At 35.1% G+C, this 21,170-nt stretch overlaps 1 protein-coding gene and 1 pseudogene across 3 annotated transcripts in view; one reads left to right on the top strand and one right to left on the bottom strand.

Annotated features, from left to right (window-relative positions):
• CCDC83 (coiled-coil domain containing 83) overlaps positions 1-21,170 on the bottom strand; it is a 63,955-nt gene that overhangs the window by 30,459 nt on the left and 12,326 nt on the right. For all 3 annotated transcript variants that reach the window (XM_074304647.1, XM_074304646.1, XM_074304645.1), the window contains exon 3: positions 16,567-16,651. In XM_074304647.1, the coding sequence (XP_074160748.1) occupies positions 16,567-16,651 (85 nt within the window). The remainder of the gene's footprint in view (positions 1-16,566; positions 16,652-21,170) is intronic.
• LOC141559721 (corepressor interacting with RBPJ 1-like) lies at positions 1,027-9,940 on the top strand (annotated as a pseudogene).

Genomic DNA, 21,170 nt, shown 5'->3' with positions numbered 1-21,170 from the left:
GTCTAATGGTAGCTTTATTTTTTTAAATTTATTTTTATTAAAGTTTTTTATTTACAAAACATATGCATGGGTAATTTTTCAACATTGACCCTTGCAAAGCCTTCTGTTGCAACTTTTCCCTTCCTTCCCTCACCCCTTCCCCTAGATAGCAGATAGTCCAATACATGTTAAATATGTTAAAATATATGTTAAATCCAATATATGTATGCATATTTATACAGTTATCTTGCTGCACAAGAAAAATCAGATCAAGAAGGAAAAAAAAACTAGAAAATAAAACAAAATGCAAGCAAACAACAACAGAAAAAGTGAGAATATTATGTTGTGGTCCACACTCAGTTCCCACGGTCCTCTCTCTGGATATAGATGGCTCTTTTCATCACTGAACAATTGGAATTGGTTTGAATCATCTCATTGTTGAAGAGAGCCAAGTCCATCAGAAGTGATCATTGTATAATATAGTTTTCTTGTTGTTGTGTATAATGATCTCCTGGTTCTACTCATTTCACTCAGCATCAGTTCATGTAAGTCTATCCAGGCCTTTCTGAAATCACCCTGCTGGTCATTTTTTACAGAACAATAATATTCCATAACATTCATATACCACAATTCATTCAGCCATTCTCCAATTGATGGGCATAAATGGTAGCCTTCTTTAGGGCTGAATATGGAGGAAGAGAAAAAAAGTACACAGCAGGAAAAAAAAACTTCAAAAGAAGCACAGAAAAGCAGGTACCTATGAAAACTATTACATGATGTTTTAAAAAAAAAACAGTAAACAATATGAAATGGAAATTCATAGTTTTATAATAAACCCTCTTTTTATATTGTCCTATATACATGGAAATGTTCTTTTTGTGTGTATTTTATTTATGTTCAAAATAAATTTAAAAGATTTTTCTTTTTAAAAAGCCAGTGATCCCACCCCTATCATATTCCTCATTTAACCCTTGAAGTGTCCCTCATGTTAACCTGGTATTTTCCACAAAGGACTAGGGAGGAGTTCTCCTTCTCTGCCCCTGAAGCATGTCAACTATTTCCACATGGTAGGTGGATTAGAGGGAGTCCAGCTGGGTAGCCTTAAGCCTCTGGCTGCCTTTGTGTTTCTTTGCCTGATCCAAGGTGACATAAATCACATACTAGCCTTAGAAGCCATCTAATCCAACATAGATGTGAACAGATGTTCGCTATAACATGCACAAGTGGTCATCCAGCTTCTACTTTCTTGACAACTCTCATTATTTGGAACTTTTTTCCCCCTGACATCAAACCTAAATTGGTCCCTTTGCAACTTCTACTCACTGTTATTAGTTCTGCCCTTAGGGGCCAAAAAGAAGAGTTGAATCCTTCTTCCATGTGACAGCTCTTCAAATACTCGAAGACAGTAATTAAATCCTCCCAGATCCTTTTCCTCTCTAGGCTAACCGTGCCCTGTACTTTTAACTAATTCCTATTTGTCATGAATTCATGGTTCTATACTATCTTGATCACCATCTCTTAGACATTCTCTAGATAAATATCCTTCAAAACTAAAAGCAATCCTCCAGATGGGTTCTGACAAGGGTAAAGTATAATGAAATTATGACCTCTGTGTTCCTAGGATTTGTGGCCTTCCTAATGGATTCCAAGATTAAATTAGCTGTTTTAGTAACTACATCACTTTGCTGATTCATATTAAGCTTGCAGTACAGTGAACTTCCCACTTTCAGGCCCTTTTCAGAACAATTGCTATTTATCTTCACCTCTTATATGCTGCGTTTGTGAAAGAGTTTTATTGGTACCAAATGGTAAAGCTTTACATTCATTACTATTGAATTTCATCTTGATAAGTTTCAGCTCAATGTTCTATCCTATCAAGATCCTTTTGGAACCAAATTCTTATCATCCACTGTGTTAGCTAACCTTCCCAGTTGTATGTCACCTGCAAATTTTATGAGTATGGCATGTATTTATTTATTCAAGCTACAGGCAAAAATATTAAGCAGCACAGTCAAGTACAGATTCCTGAGATACTCCAGTGGGATTCTGCCACATTAACATTGAACCATTAATTTAATTAGCCATTTAGCTAGATAATACTAAGAGAAGGTCCATTAGGCAATCTGGTGGGGCCATGTAGGGCCATGAATTCATGTTGTTGTTGTTGTACAGTTGTTCAGTCATGTATGACTCTTTGGGTCCCCATGGACCATAGCAAACTAGACCTTTTTTTCCTCCACTATCTCTCAAAGTCTGTCAAAACTCATGTTCATTGTTTGCATGACACTATCTATCCATCTTATCCTCTGCTGTCCCCTTTTCCTTTTGCCTTCATCTGAGTCTTTTCCAATGAGTCCCATCTTCTTATCATGTGGTTCAATTTCAGTATTTTACCTTCCAATGAATAGCCTGAATTTATTTAAGTACTGACATATGAATTTCCTTACTGCCCAAGAGACTCTCAAAAATCTTCTCTAGCACACAATTCAAAAGTGTAGATTTTGATGTCCTCAACTTTTTTTACAATCCAAATCTCACAACCATATATTGCTACTGGAAAAAATGTAGCTTTGACTATAAAGATACCTTTGTTGGCAAGATCACGTATCTGATTTTTTTAGGTATGCTGTATAGATTTACCATACCTTTCCTTGCAAGAAGCAAGCATCTTTTGATTTCATGGTTGCAGGTGCTTTCTAAAGTGATATATAAGCTCAACATTAGCAAATCTGATAATATTTCCATTTCTTCTCCCTCTATTTGCAAAGAAATGATGGGACCAATTGTTTAGATCTTAGGTTTTTTATTGTTAAGCTTCAAGCCAGTTTTTACATTGTCGTTTTTCCACTCTCATCAAGAAGCTTCTTAATTCTTCTTTATTTTCTGTCATCTGAATATCTTAAATTACTGATATTTCTCTGTACAACCTTAAATTTAGCTTTTAAAAATCAATCTGATATTTCTAATGATGTACTCTGCAATAAGTTAAATAAATATGGGGGAAATATACAGCCTTGTATTTTTTTCCAATATTAAACCAGTTGTTCCATATTCACTTTTAATTATTGCTTCTTGGCCTGTGTACAGATTGCTTAGGAGACAATTAAGATGAATTCATGAGTTATGAGAATTGAGTGAAAGAACTTTGTATGCTTGGAGAAAACAAGCATAGGGGTGTGAAGAGAGGAACAAGATGATTGTCTTAATTAATGAGTAGTTATTACTAATCTAAATCTGCCATCCAACCTGTTCTGAATCCATCTGATTGTATTAATGTCTAATCCAGACTTCTCCATCTTCTCCTTAAAAGTAGTATGGCATGCTTCGCTAAAAGCTTTGCTAAAGTAATGAATTGAACCAGCTTACACCCAGCGAAAGAACTCTGGGAAATGAGTAAGAACCACTACATAGAATTCTCAATCCCTCTATTTTTGTCTGCCTGCATTTTTTATTTCCTTCACAGGTTAATTGTATGCTATTTCAAAATCTCATTCTTTTTGTGCAGCAAAATAACTGTATGGACATGTATACATATGTTGTATTTAACTTATACTTTAACGTATTTAACATGTATTGGTCAACCTGCCATCTTGGAGGGGGGATGGAGAGGTAAAAATTGGAACAGAAGGTTTTGCAATTGTCAATGCTGAAAAATCACCCATGCATATATCTTGTAAATAAAAATCTATAATAAATAAATAAAAGCTTTACTAAGATCTAGGTAAATTTTATTCCTGTCATTAGTCTAATAATCTAGTCCAAATTTTTTTAAATTTTAAAAATAGGTTAGTCTAGCATTGCTTGTACAAAATTAAAATTATTCTTTCTGCCTGTAATAACCACTTTTCTTTCCAGATATTTGTCAACCCCTTTATTAAAAATCATTAAAATGATTTTTTCAAGAATTTTCCCAGGAGTTGAAACAAAGCTTCCTGCCTCATAGTTTGCAGATTTGGTTAATTTCCTATTTTTGAAGATCGGGCTAACTTTTCCTCACTAAACTTGTGGTACCTCTTCCACTTTCCATGATTTTTAAGTATCTCTGAGAGTGGCTCTGCAATAACATCATAATTATAATAGCTAAGTACTGTCCTCATTTTATGGATGAGGAAACTGAGGTGATACAACTTGCACAGGGTTGCACAACTAGTAAATTTCTGAAACTGGAGTAGATCAAGTCTTCTGACTTTAGACACAATGCACTATCCACTTTGCTCCTTAATTGCCCTATTATGTCTATTCATTTTTTCAGGACCTGAAGATGTGGTTTATTTGGTTCAAGTGTTTTAAATTCATCAAGGGCAGCCTGATAGTCTTTTGTTTTCTCCTTACTTATTGTAAACATCAACATCTTTGTTAGTCATAATTTTTTTCTTGCTATTTCTAGTCAAAAGATCCTTCTTCTTGGCAGAGAAAACAGAAACAAGGATTTAAAATTTCTCTTTCTCTCTGTTGTCAGTTACTGTTGCTCCAAACTCCCCAATCATCCACCTTTATCTCTCTTTTGCTCATTTTTCTCCCAATAAAAGTTTTTAAAGCTCAATTTTTAAAGCCCAATTTTAAAGCCAAATCCTTAGCGCCTCTTGCCCCAGCTTATTCTGAGCTTTAGCATTCCTGAAACTATTTTTGCAGGACTACCATACTCATTTTCATTTTATTTTGGTCTGTCATTGTTTCCATCTTCTTTACATTTCCATAAGTGAAGATGGGTATGTTTGGGGTCTAAATTTGGGGTTGACCTTGTGAGTTTGAGAGATCCTGACTGTTCATAAAATGAGAACTGAACTTCGGGAATCCTTGGTCATTCTGCCTTCTGTTGGGGAGAAAATGAGGCAGATTTCTGGCCTAGGCTTGCCAGAAAACATTTACCCCCAAAGAAACAGCATGGAACCAAGGTGAAAAATAAAATGCCTTAAGTCTCAGCTTCCTACCTGAGTATAACAGTAGTTTTTAATATTTCATATTTAGTTTGTTTTTCTATCAATATATATTTATGAGTCTTTTGTGCCACACATTTCTTTTATTTATAGTAAATATATATTGGATTTACATTCTACACAGAATACTTTTTTATACCCTCTCTTTGGGAAGCCTCTAGATATGATCCAAAACCTAAGGGTTATGCAAGTTTCTCGCGAACACCAGGGTCTGGGCTCAATAATAAGGCCAAAACTGTGAGAAAAGGAATTTGACACCTCACATAGGTAGCCAGACCCCCCCAGAACTGAATCCAGCAGAGACTATCTGCTTGCTTCTGAGCAAATGGTCAACTTAGCAGGATCACAGAGCAACTCTATTGTTAGAATAGGAATAGATATAATTTACATTTTCATGTCCTCCGCAAAGTCCACATGAGTTTGTAAGAAAACATTTTTGCATAGATCTACTCATCTTAGAGTGGATTTTGACCTATATCTTTTAGGAGATGAGACTTTTCCACTTAGAAAAATGTGACAGTTTTTGGAGAGAAAGAAAAATGTCCAAAATAGCCTTAGCAAACTTCTTTAGTGGCATGTATGGCTTATTAAATAATATTTGTTGCATGCAGACATTACAGACACGTAGCGAAAATTTCCAAGCCCTCACATTTAAACTAGGGGAAAAATTTACTTGGTAACAAATAATTTATCTTTGTCAAAAATTGAAATGTCTGAAATATTGAGAAATATGCTGAAGTCAAAGTTTAGTTAAATTCACCCAGTTCTGCTTGCCAAAGGGGGAAAAACTTTGTTTATCATCATTTACCAGTCAAGTGAAACCAATTTTTAACTGAAGCAAGAAAGTACCATACCAAGATAAAGTTACATGGAGATATTAATGAGTGAGTTAAAAGAAAAGAATTCTTTTCAACCATCCAAAATCTTAGGAATATTATGAATATAATGATTTTATTATAATTTAACATCTGGGAATTTTTAAAATCAAAGTGACTGTTTCTTGAATGTTATTACTTTCATAAATAAATTATATAAACAGAAGCAAGACTTAGCCATATAGACTTTGGCCAATCTAATCTTAGGCTATAGTTCACAAAGATTTCATTCAATAGCTACAGCAGAATGTTTAATGTGCTAAATCACTCTAGATATTAGTAAGTGATAATTTAGATGTAAAATTAGGGACTGGCCATTGAGCTAATTCTTATGACCATGCACAGAAGGTCACTGATGCAATGCCTCATTTGGAAAAGGCTGGAGGAACTTGTTTCTGGGGGAATTGTAATCAAAGGTGGTAAAAAAAAAAAAAAGTGACTTTGAAAGAATGTGGAGCATGTTTAGACAATCTGCAGTTGGTTTTGTTCTGATAGAATGATATAAAAGGAGAATTTTTGTTTGAATAAGTGGTGCATTCCAAAGACCTATCTAAGGTTCTACATACAGTTCCCACTGACCTCTCTCTGGGTGTAGATGACTCTTCATCACAAGATCATTGGAAATGGTCTGAATCATCTCATTGTTGAAAAGAGTCATGTCCATCAGAATTGAGCATCATATAATTTTGTTATTGCCATGTATAGTGATCTCCTGGTTCTGCTCATTTCACTCAGCATCAGTTCCTGTAAGTCTTTCCAGGCCTCTCTGAAATCATCCTGCTGGTCATTTCTCACAGAACAATAATATTCCATAACATTCATATTCCATAGTTTACCCAACCATTCTCCAATTGATGGGCATCCTCTCAGTTTCCAGTTTCTTGCCACTACAAAAAGAGCTGCCACAAACATTTTTGCACATACAGGTCCCTTTCCCCTCTTTAGTATTTCCTTGGCATATAAGCCCAGTAGAAACACTGCTGCATCAAAGGGTGTGCACAGTTTGAGAGCCCTTTGGGCATATCTCCATATTCCCCTCCAGAATGATTGGATCAGTTCACACTCCACCAACAATGTATTAGTGTCCCAGTTTTCCTACATCCTCTCCAACATTGGTCATTATCTTTTTCTGCCATCTTAGCCAATTCGAGAGGTATGCAGTGGTATCTCAGAGTTGTCTTAATTTGCATTTCTCTGATCAATAGTGATTTAGAGCACCTTTTCATATGACTAGATATGGTTTCAATTTCTGAAAATTGTCTGTTCATATCCTTTGACCATTTATCAATTGGAGAATGGCTTGAATTCTTATAAATTTGAGTTAGTTCTCTATATGTTTAAAAATTAAGCCTTTATCAGAACTTTTGAATATAAAATTTTTCCCAGTTTATTGTTTCCATTCCAATCTTGTCTGCATTGGTTTTGTTTATACAAAAACTTTTTAACTTAATATAATCAAAATTTTCTATTTTGTGATCAATAATGATTTCCAGTTCTTCTTTGGCCACAAATCCCTTCCTTCTCTACATATCTGAAAAGTAAACTATACTTTGTTCTTCTAATTTGCTTATAATATCACTATTTATGCTTAAATCATGAACCCATTTTGACCTTATCTTGATATAGAGTGTTAGGTGTAGGTCAATGCCTAGTTCCTGCCAAACTAATTTCCAATTTTCCCAGCAGTTTTTGTCAAATAGTGAGTTTTTATCCCAATAACTGGGGACTTAACCTATTCCACTGATTAACTACTCTATTTCTTAGCTAGTACCAAATGGTTTTGATGACCACTACTTTGTAATATAGTTTTAGATCTGGCAAAGCTAGGCCATCTTCATTTGAAGGTTTTGTTCATTAATTCCCTTGAAATTCTTGATCATTTCTTCTTTTCAGATGAAGTTTGTTATTATTTTTTTATCTCTGTAAAATAATTTCTTGGGAGTTTGATTGGAATGGCACTGAATAAGTAGATTAATTTATATAATATTGTCATTTTTATTATATTAGCTCAGTCTACTTATGAGCACTTGATAGATCTTATAGATTTTCAAAATCAAGAGAGAAAGTCAGCTGAGGTATAGAAGTTAAGGCCACACTGAATTTTGTAGCAAGATGAGCATCATTAGAAAAACCTTCAACAGCAAGATAACTGTATAAATATGTATATGTATATTGGATTTAACAATACTTTAACATATTTAACATGTATTGGACTACCTGCCATCTAGGGAAGAGAATGGGGGAAGGAGGAGAAAAGTTGGAACAGAAGGTTTTGCAAGGGTCAGTGTTGAAAAATTGCCCATGCATAGGTTTTGTAAATAAAAAGCTGTAATAATAAAAAATAAATAAAAACAACAGGCATTTCCTACTGCTCTACTCCCATAATCTGATGAGGGAAACTAATTCTCCATAGTATTTTTAGTCTCTTCCTTTCACTCACAACTGCCACTACCTTAGTCTCCTGATTCCATCCTTCCTGTTCTCCAATTGATCTTTCCTATAATTTTGAAAATAATCTAATCACAGGTATGACCAAGGCAAACAATCAAACAACAAAACATTACTATTGAAAGAATAAAATTAGCTTGATATCAAAGACTCTCTCTCAGCTGGCTTCATTCTACCTTTCCACAGACTTGTTTCATTTCAATATCATGTACTCTCTATCCCAACCAAACTGGACAACTAGCTGTTTACTTCCCAGTGTTGTTCTATTCTCATCTCCTTGAATATGTACAAATAGCTGTCATGTTTGCAATATATTCCCTCCTTATCTTTGTATGTTAAAAATTCTTCTAATCTTCAAGGCTCTGCTCGGGTTAAATTTGTAAAAACATGAGCAATTCTCCAATTGTTAGTCAAAGGATATGAACAGGCAATTTTCAGAAAAAGAAATCAAAACTATCAAAAAAGAAATCAAAACTATCAATAGTCACATGAAAAATATTTTAAATCACTATTTATTAGAGAAATGAAAACTAAAACAACTTTGAAATGCTTCCTCACACTTATCAGGTTGGTTAACATAATGGAAAAGGGAAATGACAAATACTGGAGGAGATGTAGAAAAATAGATACACCAAAGCACTGTTGGTAGAGTTGTGAACTGGTGCAACAATTCTGAAACTTGCCCAAAGGACTTCACCTAATCATACCACTATTAAATATGTATCCCAGAGAGATCAAAGAAAAGGGAAATATGTGTGTGTCTGTAGTATATAGTAGCTCTTTTTGTAGAGGCCAAAAATTGGAAATTGGAGGGATTCTCATCAATTAGGGAATGGTTGAACAAGTTGTGGTATATGATTGTGATAGCACAATATTTTGCTATAAGAAATTATAAGCAAGGAACAGTGAAAGGTTGTTGACATCTGGAGCTGTGTGGGTTCCGTGTCCAGCTCAAAGATAAAAAAATCATTTGCTAATTTCACATGTAAGAAGGATTTCCATCCAGCTTCTAAGTCCAAATCAAAATAAGCACAGGTGGCTGAACATAAAATATGTGATAAGAAGAAATTTAGGAGAAATAATGCAACAATATCTTAAGGAGCAAGAATCATATGATAATAGGTTAGTTATGATTGATAAATCTGTACAGAATGGTCTTAATTTTATGTATGAGGTTATACTACATGTACTATGTGTGAGGAGTTAAAAAAGCAAAGAGCAAGATGTAAAAGGAAAGACTGAATACAAATCTGAATAGCAGAAAGGAGCCCCATGAGAAAAATATGCAAAGCATGGCATGAATATCAGACTAGCCATTTGGTATTCAGGTAAGGGATGTGAGGTGCATGAAATGTGACAAATGGAGTCACTGTCAACACAGACAGTGTGCTTTGTTTGGTCTTTCTGGAATCAATGCAAGTTCAGTTTCCAGTGATGGCTCAAGGCCAATAGTGTACCCCTTAGAGCTAATAGCAAAGATGAAAAACAGTGGGTTTGCACTAAAACAAAATGTTCTGGGGAAAAACTTGACAGCTAATGATTTATCACAGGAATATGTCACAAATGAAAGCTAAGAAGACTCCGAAGTTGAATTCTTAAAATCTCTGTCAACAATAACAGAAACTACTCAAGAAATTGGATAGCTTTGAGAAAAAAAAAAGAAAGATGACAGAAAAAACAGCAACTACAAAAGGAAAGTAGAAAAAAAAACACACTCATAACATAAATAAGAATAAGTCCTCCTCCTTTTCCTCTTCTTCCTTTCATCTTCTTTTCTTCCTTCTCCTAATTTTCTTCCTCCTCAGTGGAAATTCAGAAAGTCAGAGTCAAAGTGATAACAAAGAGAGAAACACGCAAAAGAAGATGAATTTTTTTAAAGCCATTTTCTGAAGATGAGGGCAGTGATTATGAATGGAAGGCGACAAAGTCTGTGAAGACCAAACTTGATGAAGAGTCCTCCAGTAGATATGGTTTTAAGGAAAAATGGAGGGAGAAGGTTTGTGAAGCAAAAGAATTCTGGGGGGAATAACAAATGGAGCAACTGTGATTCTGAAAGTCCAAAAGGCAGAACTAGAATATTCTCTTACAAGAGAATTTGAGAGCAAGTAGAGAATGGCTGGAATATGGTTTATTCAGACATTTGGAAAGCTTTTTATGTAGTAACTCATGGCATTCTTGCAGCTTGAGAAGCTGGAAAACTGAAGACCAGATGATAATTCATTTAGGTAGACTCAAATTTTGGTAAGATGGCTAAACTCAAGAAGTAATTAATGACTTAATGACAATGCCAATATGACAGATCTCCAAGAATCTGTACTTGGCCCTCATTTTATTAGTAACTTGGAGAAAGGGAGAGATGATGTGCTCCTCAGTTTTTAGAGCAGTAAAGGAGAGCTAATGAATGAGAAAGATAGCATCCAAAAAAACTTATGACAGGTTAAGGCTGAATCTAATAAGATGATATTTAATAGGGATAAGTGTAAAGTCCTGGAGCTAATAGTGGAGATGAGAAACAGTGGGTTTGCATTAAAATGAAATGTTCTGGGGAGAAACTTACCTGCAAATGCAAGTTCAGTTTCCAGTGATGGTTCAGGGTCATTGCTAATAGCAGAGATTCAAAACAGAAAATCAACTTTACAATTACAGAATGCCATGGTTAACTAGCAGAGTGAATAATCAATCATTTGCAGAAACTCCTACAGAGAGCCTCAACAGAATCCGAGAATGAACCTGTCTAGCAAACACATAGAAGTCTTACATGAAAGACTGATTATACTTGCACCAATTTAGAGACCCAGGAGCCATAACTGCAATTACCAGATACCTAATAATACAGAAGATTAGCCTTTCTCAACTAGCTTCAACTGTCCCAGAACCATCATCTTTAACATGGGGCACAGAAGCAAGATGTGGAGCCAGAGGGAGAGGCTCAAAGAAAATCTAGTCAGAGAAGAGAGAAGGACCTAAATCACTTTTTCTTTAAGGAGAGGATCAACATAGTGAAAGACATAAAGATCTGAACCAAAATCAGCTTCATCAGAACACAGTCAATGACACAGACACTTCTGTTCCAAGCATGGATTAGAAAGCCATACACATATTGGGTGTAACAATGAAGACAGTGAATGAAACTTTAATCATTTAAAAACTCAAGTTTTCTGCTCCAGCATCAGTAAACTGAAATGAATGCAATTATCCTCTTTATTGATTTTCATGGCTCGGTACAATCTGGAAATGGAGATAAAAATTGAGTATGTGGACTACAATGCTCAAGCTGCCAATATCTTGTGATCATTCCACGAAAAGCATTTGGAAAAGGTACCTGTAAACCTTTGAAATTGTTGGATTCAGTGACGAAGATTACTGAGATTCATCATGGTCAGCTTGAAATTCCCTAATCAGTGAGATTAAGTAGGTCTTACTCTTTCAATACTTGTTGAAATTTTAAAACTGATTAGAACTGATTCCAACCTATTTAAGTGCTTACAGGATATTATGAGCTACAAGCTTGAATTCAATACTTGTACATTATGATATTAGAAGGTTCCTTTATCTATAATGGGAGGTTTTAGAAATAATTTTCAAGAAATGCTGGTCAATGGCATCATCACAAAATATAGTAAACTCCTTTGTCACCAAAAGGTGTGATACTGTGAGAAATGCTGAAAAGTTGGGTTTTTGCAAGTTTTGAGGTAGTGAGGTAGTTTTGAGGTACCACTGACCAAGAGGTTTTCAGAATGTGAGAGATTAAAGGAGGGTTAAGATGACACAGAACAATTAAGTGATCAATAGAAGCCTTGAACAAACAAGGAATTGGGGAGCTAGGAAGGCACAGGTTCATTCAGCCAATCATTAAGAGTCTTGTGGTTTTGAGAAAACCAGGAACTTAACATAATAGCCCATCCAGCCCAAACTCAGGTCCTTGACCTGACTTGACCAAATCACTATTGCACCTGCTAAATGGCAAATTGAATATTAAATAATACATCCATAGGAGTAGTTTTCTGCTATTTTTGAACATGGGATATATGACAAGGGAAGGGAAACATGTTTATATATATATATATATATATATACATATACATACATATATATATTTAGAAGGAAAACATACTGGGCATCAGAAAGATTGCACCCGAAAGAGAATGACCTATCTGGTTTCTGAAGTGAGGGACTGCACCAAACTAGCAAGCACAAAATTTCTCCCACTTTTACACTTGGGGGTCCCCCTTCCCAAAAAGGAGGCATCCTTCTGGACAGAAATGTTAAGATGATTCCTTAAGATTCTTCTTTAATAAATTTTCCTCAATATCTAATTTTCAGTGTCAAGAGTGTATTTGTAACAATAACAAAGAATGAAAATATCTGAATGTTTACTGACAACTGGACATAGATAAAAAGAATTATTGTGGGCCAATACAGTATGCTACAGATTTAAGATGCCCTGGACATCTTCTGGTTAAATCTTGGATTTCTGTAGTGGATACTATCAGATTACTGTAGATAAGGTAAACAAGGAAGATTGCTTTTATTTGTCCATCTTGTATGCCCAAGGTTTCCTGGGAGTGACTTACATTTCTCAATGGCTGATGGTTAAAAGTCATCCAAGACATGAACTACTTGTTTATGTATACTAATGACAATTGACTTTAGAAATGTAGTAGAATAAGAGGAGAAGCTTATAAAAATGTTGGATGGGCTAGAGGAAGCTGGCACAAAGCTGTCAATAAATAGAACTTTGGTTAAACTAGTAAGTCACATAATATCCCAGCAATGTATGGTTGTGCCACAGTTCCCTTTTATTGTCCTGCCTCAGTTTCCCTAATTGTCCTGCCTCAATTTCCCTACATTGTCCTGTCTCAGTTTCTCTAATTGTTCTGCTTCAGTTCCTTGAATTGTTCTGCCTCAATCCCCCTGATTGCACCCCCCCTTCCTGACCATTAGGATTGAGATAATTAGGGCTGTAGCTGGCCACTCTGACATTCCAAAAGATATCCTAGCTCAGATATCTAATTGGCATTCTCTATCTCTAAGTTCCAGCCTTTCTTTCTCTGACTGTTCCCAGTTTATCAGAATTTATGGTCCTACCCTTACCCTATCAGAACTGGATTGATGGTGCTCACCAGAATTTGGACTCCACCTCCCTGCCTTTGTCTATCCTATCTTGGAGCCACACATATATAATTCATTGGAACCTCACATTCCTTACTACTGCTGAAGCTGCTGCTGCTGCTACTGAATGATTTGAGACATCAGCCCTGGGGCCAAAATGGATCCTTTTGTCCCAGAAAATCTCTTCCTCTCAGAAATCCAAATAAAATATTAAAAACTCTCTTAATTTCTATCTTGCCTCAGTTTTTCCAGCATTACAATGTAAGTATTGATGTAGAGAAGGGAGAAAGTTGTAAAATGGCCATACTTACAGTATCATTGAAATTTAAGAACTTTTAAAAGATTTGACGGTTATTGCTACAAATTTGTTGAGAATTGTACTCCTATTGATCACCCACAGAATGGCTTCATTTATGCATATAATTAAAGAGGCTAAAGTTGGAGAATGGCTGAGTAAATTGTGGTATATGAATGTTATGGAATATTATTGTTCTGTAAGAAATGACCAGCAGAATGATTTCAGAAAGGCCTGGAGAGACTTACATGAACTGATGCTGAGTGAAATGAGCAGAACCAGGAGATCGTTATATACTTCAACAACAATACTGTATGATGATCAGTTTTGATGGATGTGGCCCTCTTCAACAATGAGATGGACCAAATCAGTTCCATTTATTCAATAATGAGTAGAACCAGCTACATCTAGCAAAAGAACTCTGGGAAATGAGTGTGAACCACAACATACCATTTCCAATCCTTCTGTTTCTGTCTGTCTGTATTTTTTGTTTCCTTCACAGGTAATTATACATTATTTCAAAATCTGATTCTTCTTATGCAGCAAAATAACTATATGGACATATATACTTATATTGTGTTTAACATGTATTGGTCTACCTGCCATCTGGGGGAGAGGGTGGGGTGAAGGAGGGGAAAAGTTGGAACAGAAGGTTTTGCACAATTGTCAATGCTGAAAAATTACCCATGCACATATCTTGTAAATAAAAAGCTATAATAAAAGAAAAAAAATTTCTCATTCAATCAAGAGTTGTGATTCCTCAATACAATAGCTGGGTTGGAAGTAGGTATATAAGTACTCAGATTCACTGAATTTGATATACAGGGTAAAAAGATTAAAATTGAACCTGTATCATTTTGTTGTTGATTTTATTTACATGTTATTGATTTTGATCTATAACTGCTTTTTTATCCTGTGCTTAAATCATTATTCTTTGTCTCTTTATTCAGTTGAGTTTAGCTGGCCTGTAATGAGTTAAATTTTAAAATCTATTCTTCTCTCAAGGAATTTTGCTAACTTTGGAAATGTGTGTGAACAAAAAAAGAATTAAGTGTATTATCTTTATGCCACTAAGCTGTCCCTCAAGGATGTCTACTTTACCGTCTAATAAATAGTCTGGATCATTATCTTTCACCTGCATTCAGAAAATGAGCACTTCTTAGTCTCAGGAGAAAACAAAGTCTGGGGTTGGGGGAGTGGTTATTACTAGCCTCCATTACTAAACTTCTAACCAATCATGTTTTCCTTAAACCGGTAATATCATTTACCTTATTCAATTCTTTGTTCTGAACTCCCCAAAATTCATTAAAAGGGGAGCTGTTCTTTTGCTCTGCAACTTTGCATTACTGGAAGCAATCCACTGATGTATTTATTGATAGGAAACTGCATTCCCCCTGCTAATAAATATTATCTTGCTCAAAGATCTGCCTCAGTTTATCTTTTTGTTAACACTCAATTGTGACAAGGGTGTCCCAAAAGTCTTAGTTCAGCTGGAGGCCATTAATTTCAACTGCACTATGAAGAAATGGACCAATCAAATTTTAATAGCTTTCAATAGCATTAAGACTTTTGGAACATCCTGATTACAACAAGTAAGAGTTACACATATTAGACATTAGAACTCTTATTCAAACAAATGTAAAAGATGACTTGAGAGAACTCATCTTAATTATTTATTAATTATTCTCTAAGGCTGTGAATTATTAGCTTAATTTGGTCATTGTTAAGAGATTCTCAACATATTTGACAGAATAAGTGTTCCCAATCCTACGTAAAGGGAAGCAAAATTACAAATATAGTGTCCTAATAGTATAGTTTTGGTCCTTTAAGAACCACTTTCCTTTTAATTTTTTTTCCATTAAGATTTAAAGAGATATGGCCACCAACTGTACCAACTCAAAGGCTCCTTCTCTTCTCCCAAGGAGAAATGCTTTGTGCATTTCACCTCCACCTTTTTTCCTGGCTGCTCTTTTGCATTTGCTGGCTCAGTCCTCTGTCTCCAACTTGCTCTTTGGGTTTACAATACAACTTACTTCCTTTCACTCAACTTTTGTCACTCTATATTCATCCTGTCTCCTATTTCCTAGGTCCTTATCTTGTGTCCTGGCTCTGCTCTCCCCTTATCTTGATGTATCTGTTCTTTATTGCTTCCCGTTGAGTAAGGGACTTATATTTTCAGGATAGCAAATTTTCCAAATCTGATTTTTAGGTCTGTAAGGTGGAAGCACTGGGTTTGTTATCAACCCAGAGGCAGAGATTGCTGCTGACCTCTGCTGGCCCCAGTGAAACCTGCAGTCTCCCGGTTACAGTATAATAAACACCCCCAATTAAGCCTGTCTGCTTTGGAGCCTAAACTTAGATCTTGACATCACTGTGCTTCCTATTCATCCTACTACCTTATTAACAACAACCCCTACTCAAGTTATCAGCTATCGGATAAAGAAGTTTTAAAAACTATATTTTAAAAAGCAAAAATTGTACACAAAACCAGTATTGAGTACAAAAGATACATAAATCAAATATAGTGGAAGAGGCCATAGACCTATTCTACTTTCTTTTTTTTTTTCTTTTTTTTTTTCCTGAGGCTGGGGTTAAGTGACTTGCCCAGGGTCACACAGCTAGGAAGGACCTATTCTACTTTCAAAGTTTTAAGTCTCAAGTCTAAAATGCCACATCTTCATTTAACAAATAACATACTATTTTAAAACTGATTTATTTTTCAAATAACATTTGTTATTGAGGGAAAAGGAATAAAGGTCCCTCTCAGCTATATTAGGGTACTATTAAATGGAAAGTTAATAAATCAGTACCAAAATTTTTGAAGAATATAATTTCTTAAAGTAAATTTGTTTACAACAGGTGGAATTTAAAAGCCAAACTGTGTTTAATGAAAACATAGGCCTTAAAATGTGCAACTTACCCGTTCATGAGACTTTAGATTCTTATCCCTAAGTTTTCTTACTTGGACCATGAGTCTCTCTATTGCATCTTCCTTTATTTGACAGCTAGGTTTAAACAAAGATGAAATAATGTTACAAATACATTTCCTTAAAACAAAATTAGCAAAGACACAAAGAAATTACTTTAAGACTAAATGAACAATATTCAACAATCATGAGAATCATGGAATATATTAGTAGAAAGAATGGGGGAAAACAAAAAAAAAAAGGGATCCGATATTCACTAAATGTATACTATATGCCAGTACTATGTAAAGAGCTTTAAAAAATATTATCTGAATCATATAAATATGTTTGCCCGTATCAGATTTACATATATTTTTACCATGTTAAACATATAGTGGATCACTTGCCATCTAGGGGAGGGGGTAAGGGAAGGGAGGGAGAAATTGGAATACAAGGTTTTGTAAGGGTCGGTAGTGAAAAATTATCCTTGCATATTTTTTGAAAATAAAAAAGCTTCAATAAAAATATCATCTACAAAGATAAAAGAAATAATGGAAAACAGGTTCTGTGAAAAATGTCTGAATGTTTTATTGAATTGTGAGTTCAAAATGAACCAACAGTGGAAGATGGGAGCCAAAAGAGTTAGAGTGATTTGAGATTTTAGAGAGGCACAGAGTGCTGGGAGGTTAAAATTAATATTAATAATAATAAAAGCTGCCATTTATATTACACCTTAAAATTTGCAATGCTCTTGACAAATATTACCTCATTTGATCTTCATAGCAACTCTGGAAGGAAGGTGCTTTTATTATGCCTATTTTACAGCTAAAAAAATCAAGGCAAACAGTTGTCATTTGTCCAAAGTCACATATTTAGTGTCTGAGGCCAGTTCTGAACTCAGGTCTTTGTGATTTCAGGCACAGCACTTTATTCACTGGACCACCTAGCTACCCTGATAACACATTTAAAGCAGCTATAGATCTTAAAGTATTATATACCTGTGGGCTATTATGTTATTACTATAAGTACTCAGTTGTTTCTGTTCCTTGTTGTTGTGTTGGTCTCTTGTTTTGGTCTTTATGCTTAAAACTCATGCTATTTAGCATTTACATATTGAAACGTCCCCCATCTCTGCTGAAGTCTTTCTCCTCCTTCCTTCAAGTGCCAACTCCTTTATGAATCCTTTCTTTATCCTGTCAGGTCAAAATGATCTCCTTCTCCTTAAGATTCCTCATGGCACATTACCTCATTCTCTCCTTTAAACATATTTCATTCTTCCTTGTATCATAAGTGTTTATATAAATATTTTTCCCTCATTGGAATGTAAATTTGGAAGCTGAAGTGGACTTTATCCAAGTTAAAGACCTTATTATCATTATTATTTTTTAAAAGGTCAAAGTCTTCCATTGTATAAAAGGCCATTTCCAGTCATCCAATCTTGCCAGTGGACCCAGATGGCTCTAGAGGAGAAAGTGAGGCTGGTCATTTTGTACAGCTTATTTAAAAACAATTCATTTATGTGTCATGAAATTACCTCCTTGATGTCATGGTCCTCTGGGAATGAAGGACAAACAATAATGTTATCCAAGTGAGATGGGTTCATCAGGAGAGTCATTGATTCATTTAAGGAGGTACCCAATCAACTTGATTAGATTATAGGACTTTAGAGAAAAAAATCACACTTGATTACCCATTAAAGTAGGAATGCCTGGGGGCAGTTAGGTGGCGCAGTGGATAGAGCACCAGCCCTGAATTCAGGAGGACCCGAGTTCAAATCTGGTCTCAGATACTTAACACCTCCTAGCTGTGTGACCCTGGGCAAGTCACTTAACCCCAGCCTCAGAAGGAAAAAAAAAAAAAAAAAGTAGGAATGCCTACTGGTGTCTTTATTATTAGGATACTGGAAATTCCAGATAACTGACTTCCAGAATCAGCAGCTATTCCCTAAAGTCCATAAATGTGATTTGGTCACTTTGTTTCTCTAGCTTTGACTTCCTTTCTACTTTAAGAAGAGAGACCAAAGTATAACAGAATGAACATACTATCTGTGGAGCAGAAAATCTGTCCCCAATGCAGTTTTTCCCCATTAAAAAATAGTCAATGGTGACAAGGTAAAATTACATGATAAATTTTCTGTGCTTGCACAGCTGCCAGTTGGGACAGGTCTCAAAAGTAGATCTTTCCATCTCAATCTGTGGTAGTCTAACTCATTTGGCTCTATACTTTGTTAGTTAAACAGAGTTGTCATTCCTTCTTCTCTGCTTTTACCCTTCTGTGGACAGCATTTTCATTCCCTGCTCCTGAGTTAAGTATGAATTTCCCAGAAGGGGCATAATGAATTTAGCATTGAACTCCAAATCAGGCAGACCTGAATTTAAAGCCAGCTTCATATTGGGTGTATGACCTCAGGCAAACTATTTAATCTCTGTCTGTCTAGGTTTTTTTCATGGAAAACATATTTCCATATTTGTCATGTGCAAGAAAAATCAAACCAAAAAGGAAAAATCCATGAGAAAGAAAAAGCCAACAATGAAACAAAACAAGATGAAAATATTATTCTTCGATCCATATTCAATCTCCCTAGCTCTCTCTGGATGTGGAAGGCATTTTTCCATCCGAAGTCTATTGGAATTGTGTGACTTCTCTTTGTAAAGATGATACTTAAACCCATGGAGTTGATGAGATTGTCAAGAAAGAAAGTAATAGAATATAAAGAATATACAGGAATAGAATATAAATAGTATATAAAGGAATATAAAGAATATAGAATAATAGAAGAAAAGAAGATTAGAGACAGAGCTTTAGGAATACCCATAGTTATGGGGCTTTATATAGTTGACATGACAGCAAAGGTGATTGAAGAGTGGTCCAATTGACGGGAAAAAAAGGAGATTATATAGTGTCACAAAAATCCAAAGAATCAGTATCTTAGGAAAAAAAGTGTTCAACAGTGTTAAATGCAGCAAAGAGGTCAAGAAAGATCATCAGATAGATAAATCAATAGACTGTGAGTAACCTTGGACAAAAGTTTTTTTCTGGGCAACAACTTGTGGGCAATTCCAAGTTCAAAAGTTTAAGATCAGACCTTCTATAAAGATATACTGATGTGGTGTGATCTTGAAGAAAGAAAAAGATAATCCCTATCATTATATGCAGCATCCTACTTGGAAAACAAAACCTATAAGTTACAAGGACAGGGCCTGTCTAATTAGTAGCTGATCATTTGTTCCATAGCCCACAGAGTATGTCACCTTCCTAAGGGAGTCTTAACCACAGAGTAGCACTATAAATATAGAAAAACTATAAATATCTCTTTGAGAAAAGAAATATTTCATAGGAATCTCAAGATGGTGGCCCAATTGCAACTTCAAATTCAATTTCCTTCTGGGGAAGAGAATTAATAGGACTATTTGAGTGCTTTATGCATTTTTATTCCTTTGAGTGTTTTGTGTGTTAATTTTTTTTCTTTCCTATGGGATGAAATAAAGACTACACTGTACCTGTTAAGCATGTGGAACTTTGGGAGCTCATAAGGGATCTAGGGAATCCTTTTACACAGTTTAGGAAACTCTAGGTAAGAACAATGTCCTGAGCATTTAAGGAGATTTTCCAGGTTCTGGTCCAAGTGAAGTTAAAGAGAGAAAACAACTTTCTTGCTATCCACACCCAGAATCAACCCATTCAGGTCTTTTTACCTTCAACGCCTACCACAAAGCCATGCACAGAAATAATTGCTTTGCAAATATTTTGTATTTAATTCTCTGTGTATACACTGTCTCTATAGGGATATTTGTGCTTAACCTGTAGTAGAAGCTTCTGAGTTTGTATTGATCTGATCAGACAGTCAGACACACTGTACTTTGACTCCAATATAGTGATGTCATTTTGGTCCTCTTCCAGGACAAAGAACAGTAACCATATGTTATCTCTTCCCCAAATCCCAATAAAATATAAATTTCTTAAAGGAAGGGACTATTTCATTTTTGTCTTTCTGTCCCCAGAGATTAGTACAACACCTGGCACGTGGTAAGTAAAACTTAATAAACATTTGTTGAATGGATGAATATAAGTCATTTTATAAATATGTTTGTACTGTGTTTAATTTTCTTGGGAAAACTCGCGGTTTCTCTGTTTTTACTGAGAGATACATAAGTTAACAATTCAAAACTCAGCAATACAGTATATGTATCTTATTTATGATAGTTTAATATTTTCTTTGATAAATGAAGAGTTTATCTTCTTAAGAGTTTGTGAAATATCTAAATACTCTATACTTTTATTCAGTGACACCTAGACTACAAATGAGAAGAACACCATCTAGTGGCAATTTCTCAAAATATTTGATTCCTGTGATGATTCTGAGAGAATATCCAGCTAATTCAAAGGCTATACAGTGACAGCACAATAGCAATAATAATAGCTAACATTTATATAGAACCTACTATGTGCCAGGAACTATCTAATCACTACAATTATATCATTTGATCCTCGTGAGAACCAAGAAATAAATGCTATTATTTAACCCCATTTTACAGAAAACCGGCCTAAACAGGGTTAAGTGACTTGTCCAAGGTCACACAGATAGTCTAAGACTGGATTTGAATTTATTGTTCCCTGA

The sequence above is a fragment of the Sminthopsis crassicaudata genome, chromosome 3 (genome assembly GCF_048593235.1).
Source record: "Sminthopsis crassicaudata isolate SCR6 chromosome 3, ASM4859323v1, whole genome shotgun sequence".
In the NCBI taxonomy this organism is placed as follows: Eukaryota; Metazoa; Chordata; class Mammalia; order Dasyuromorphia; family Dasyuridae; genus Sminthopsis; species Sminthopsis crassicaudata.
The sequence above is the reverse complement of the archived record's forward strand: the minus strand, read 5'-3'. Positions and strand labels throughout refer to the sequence as shown.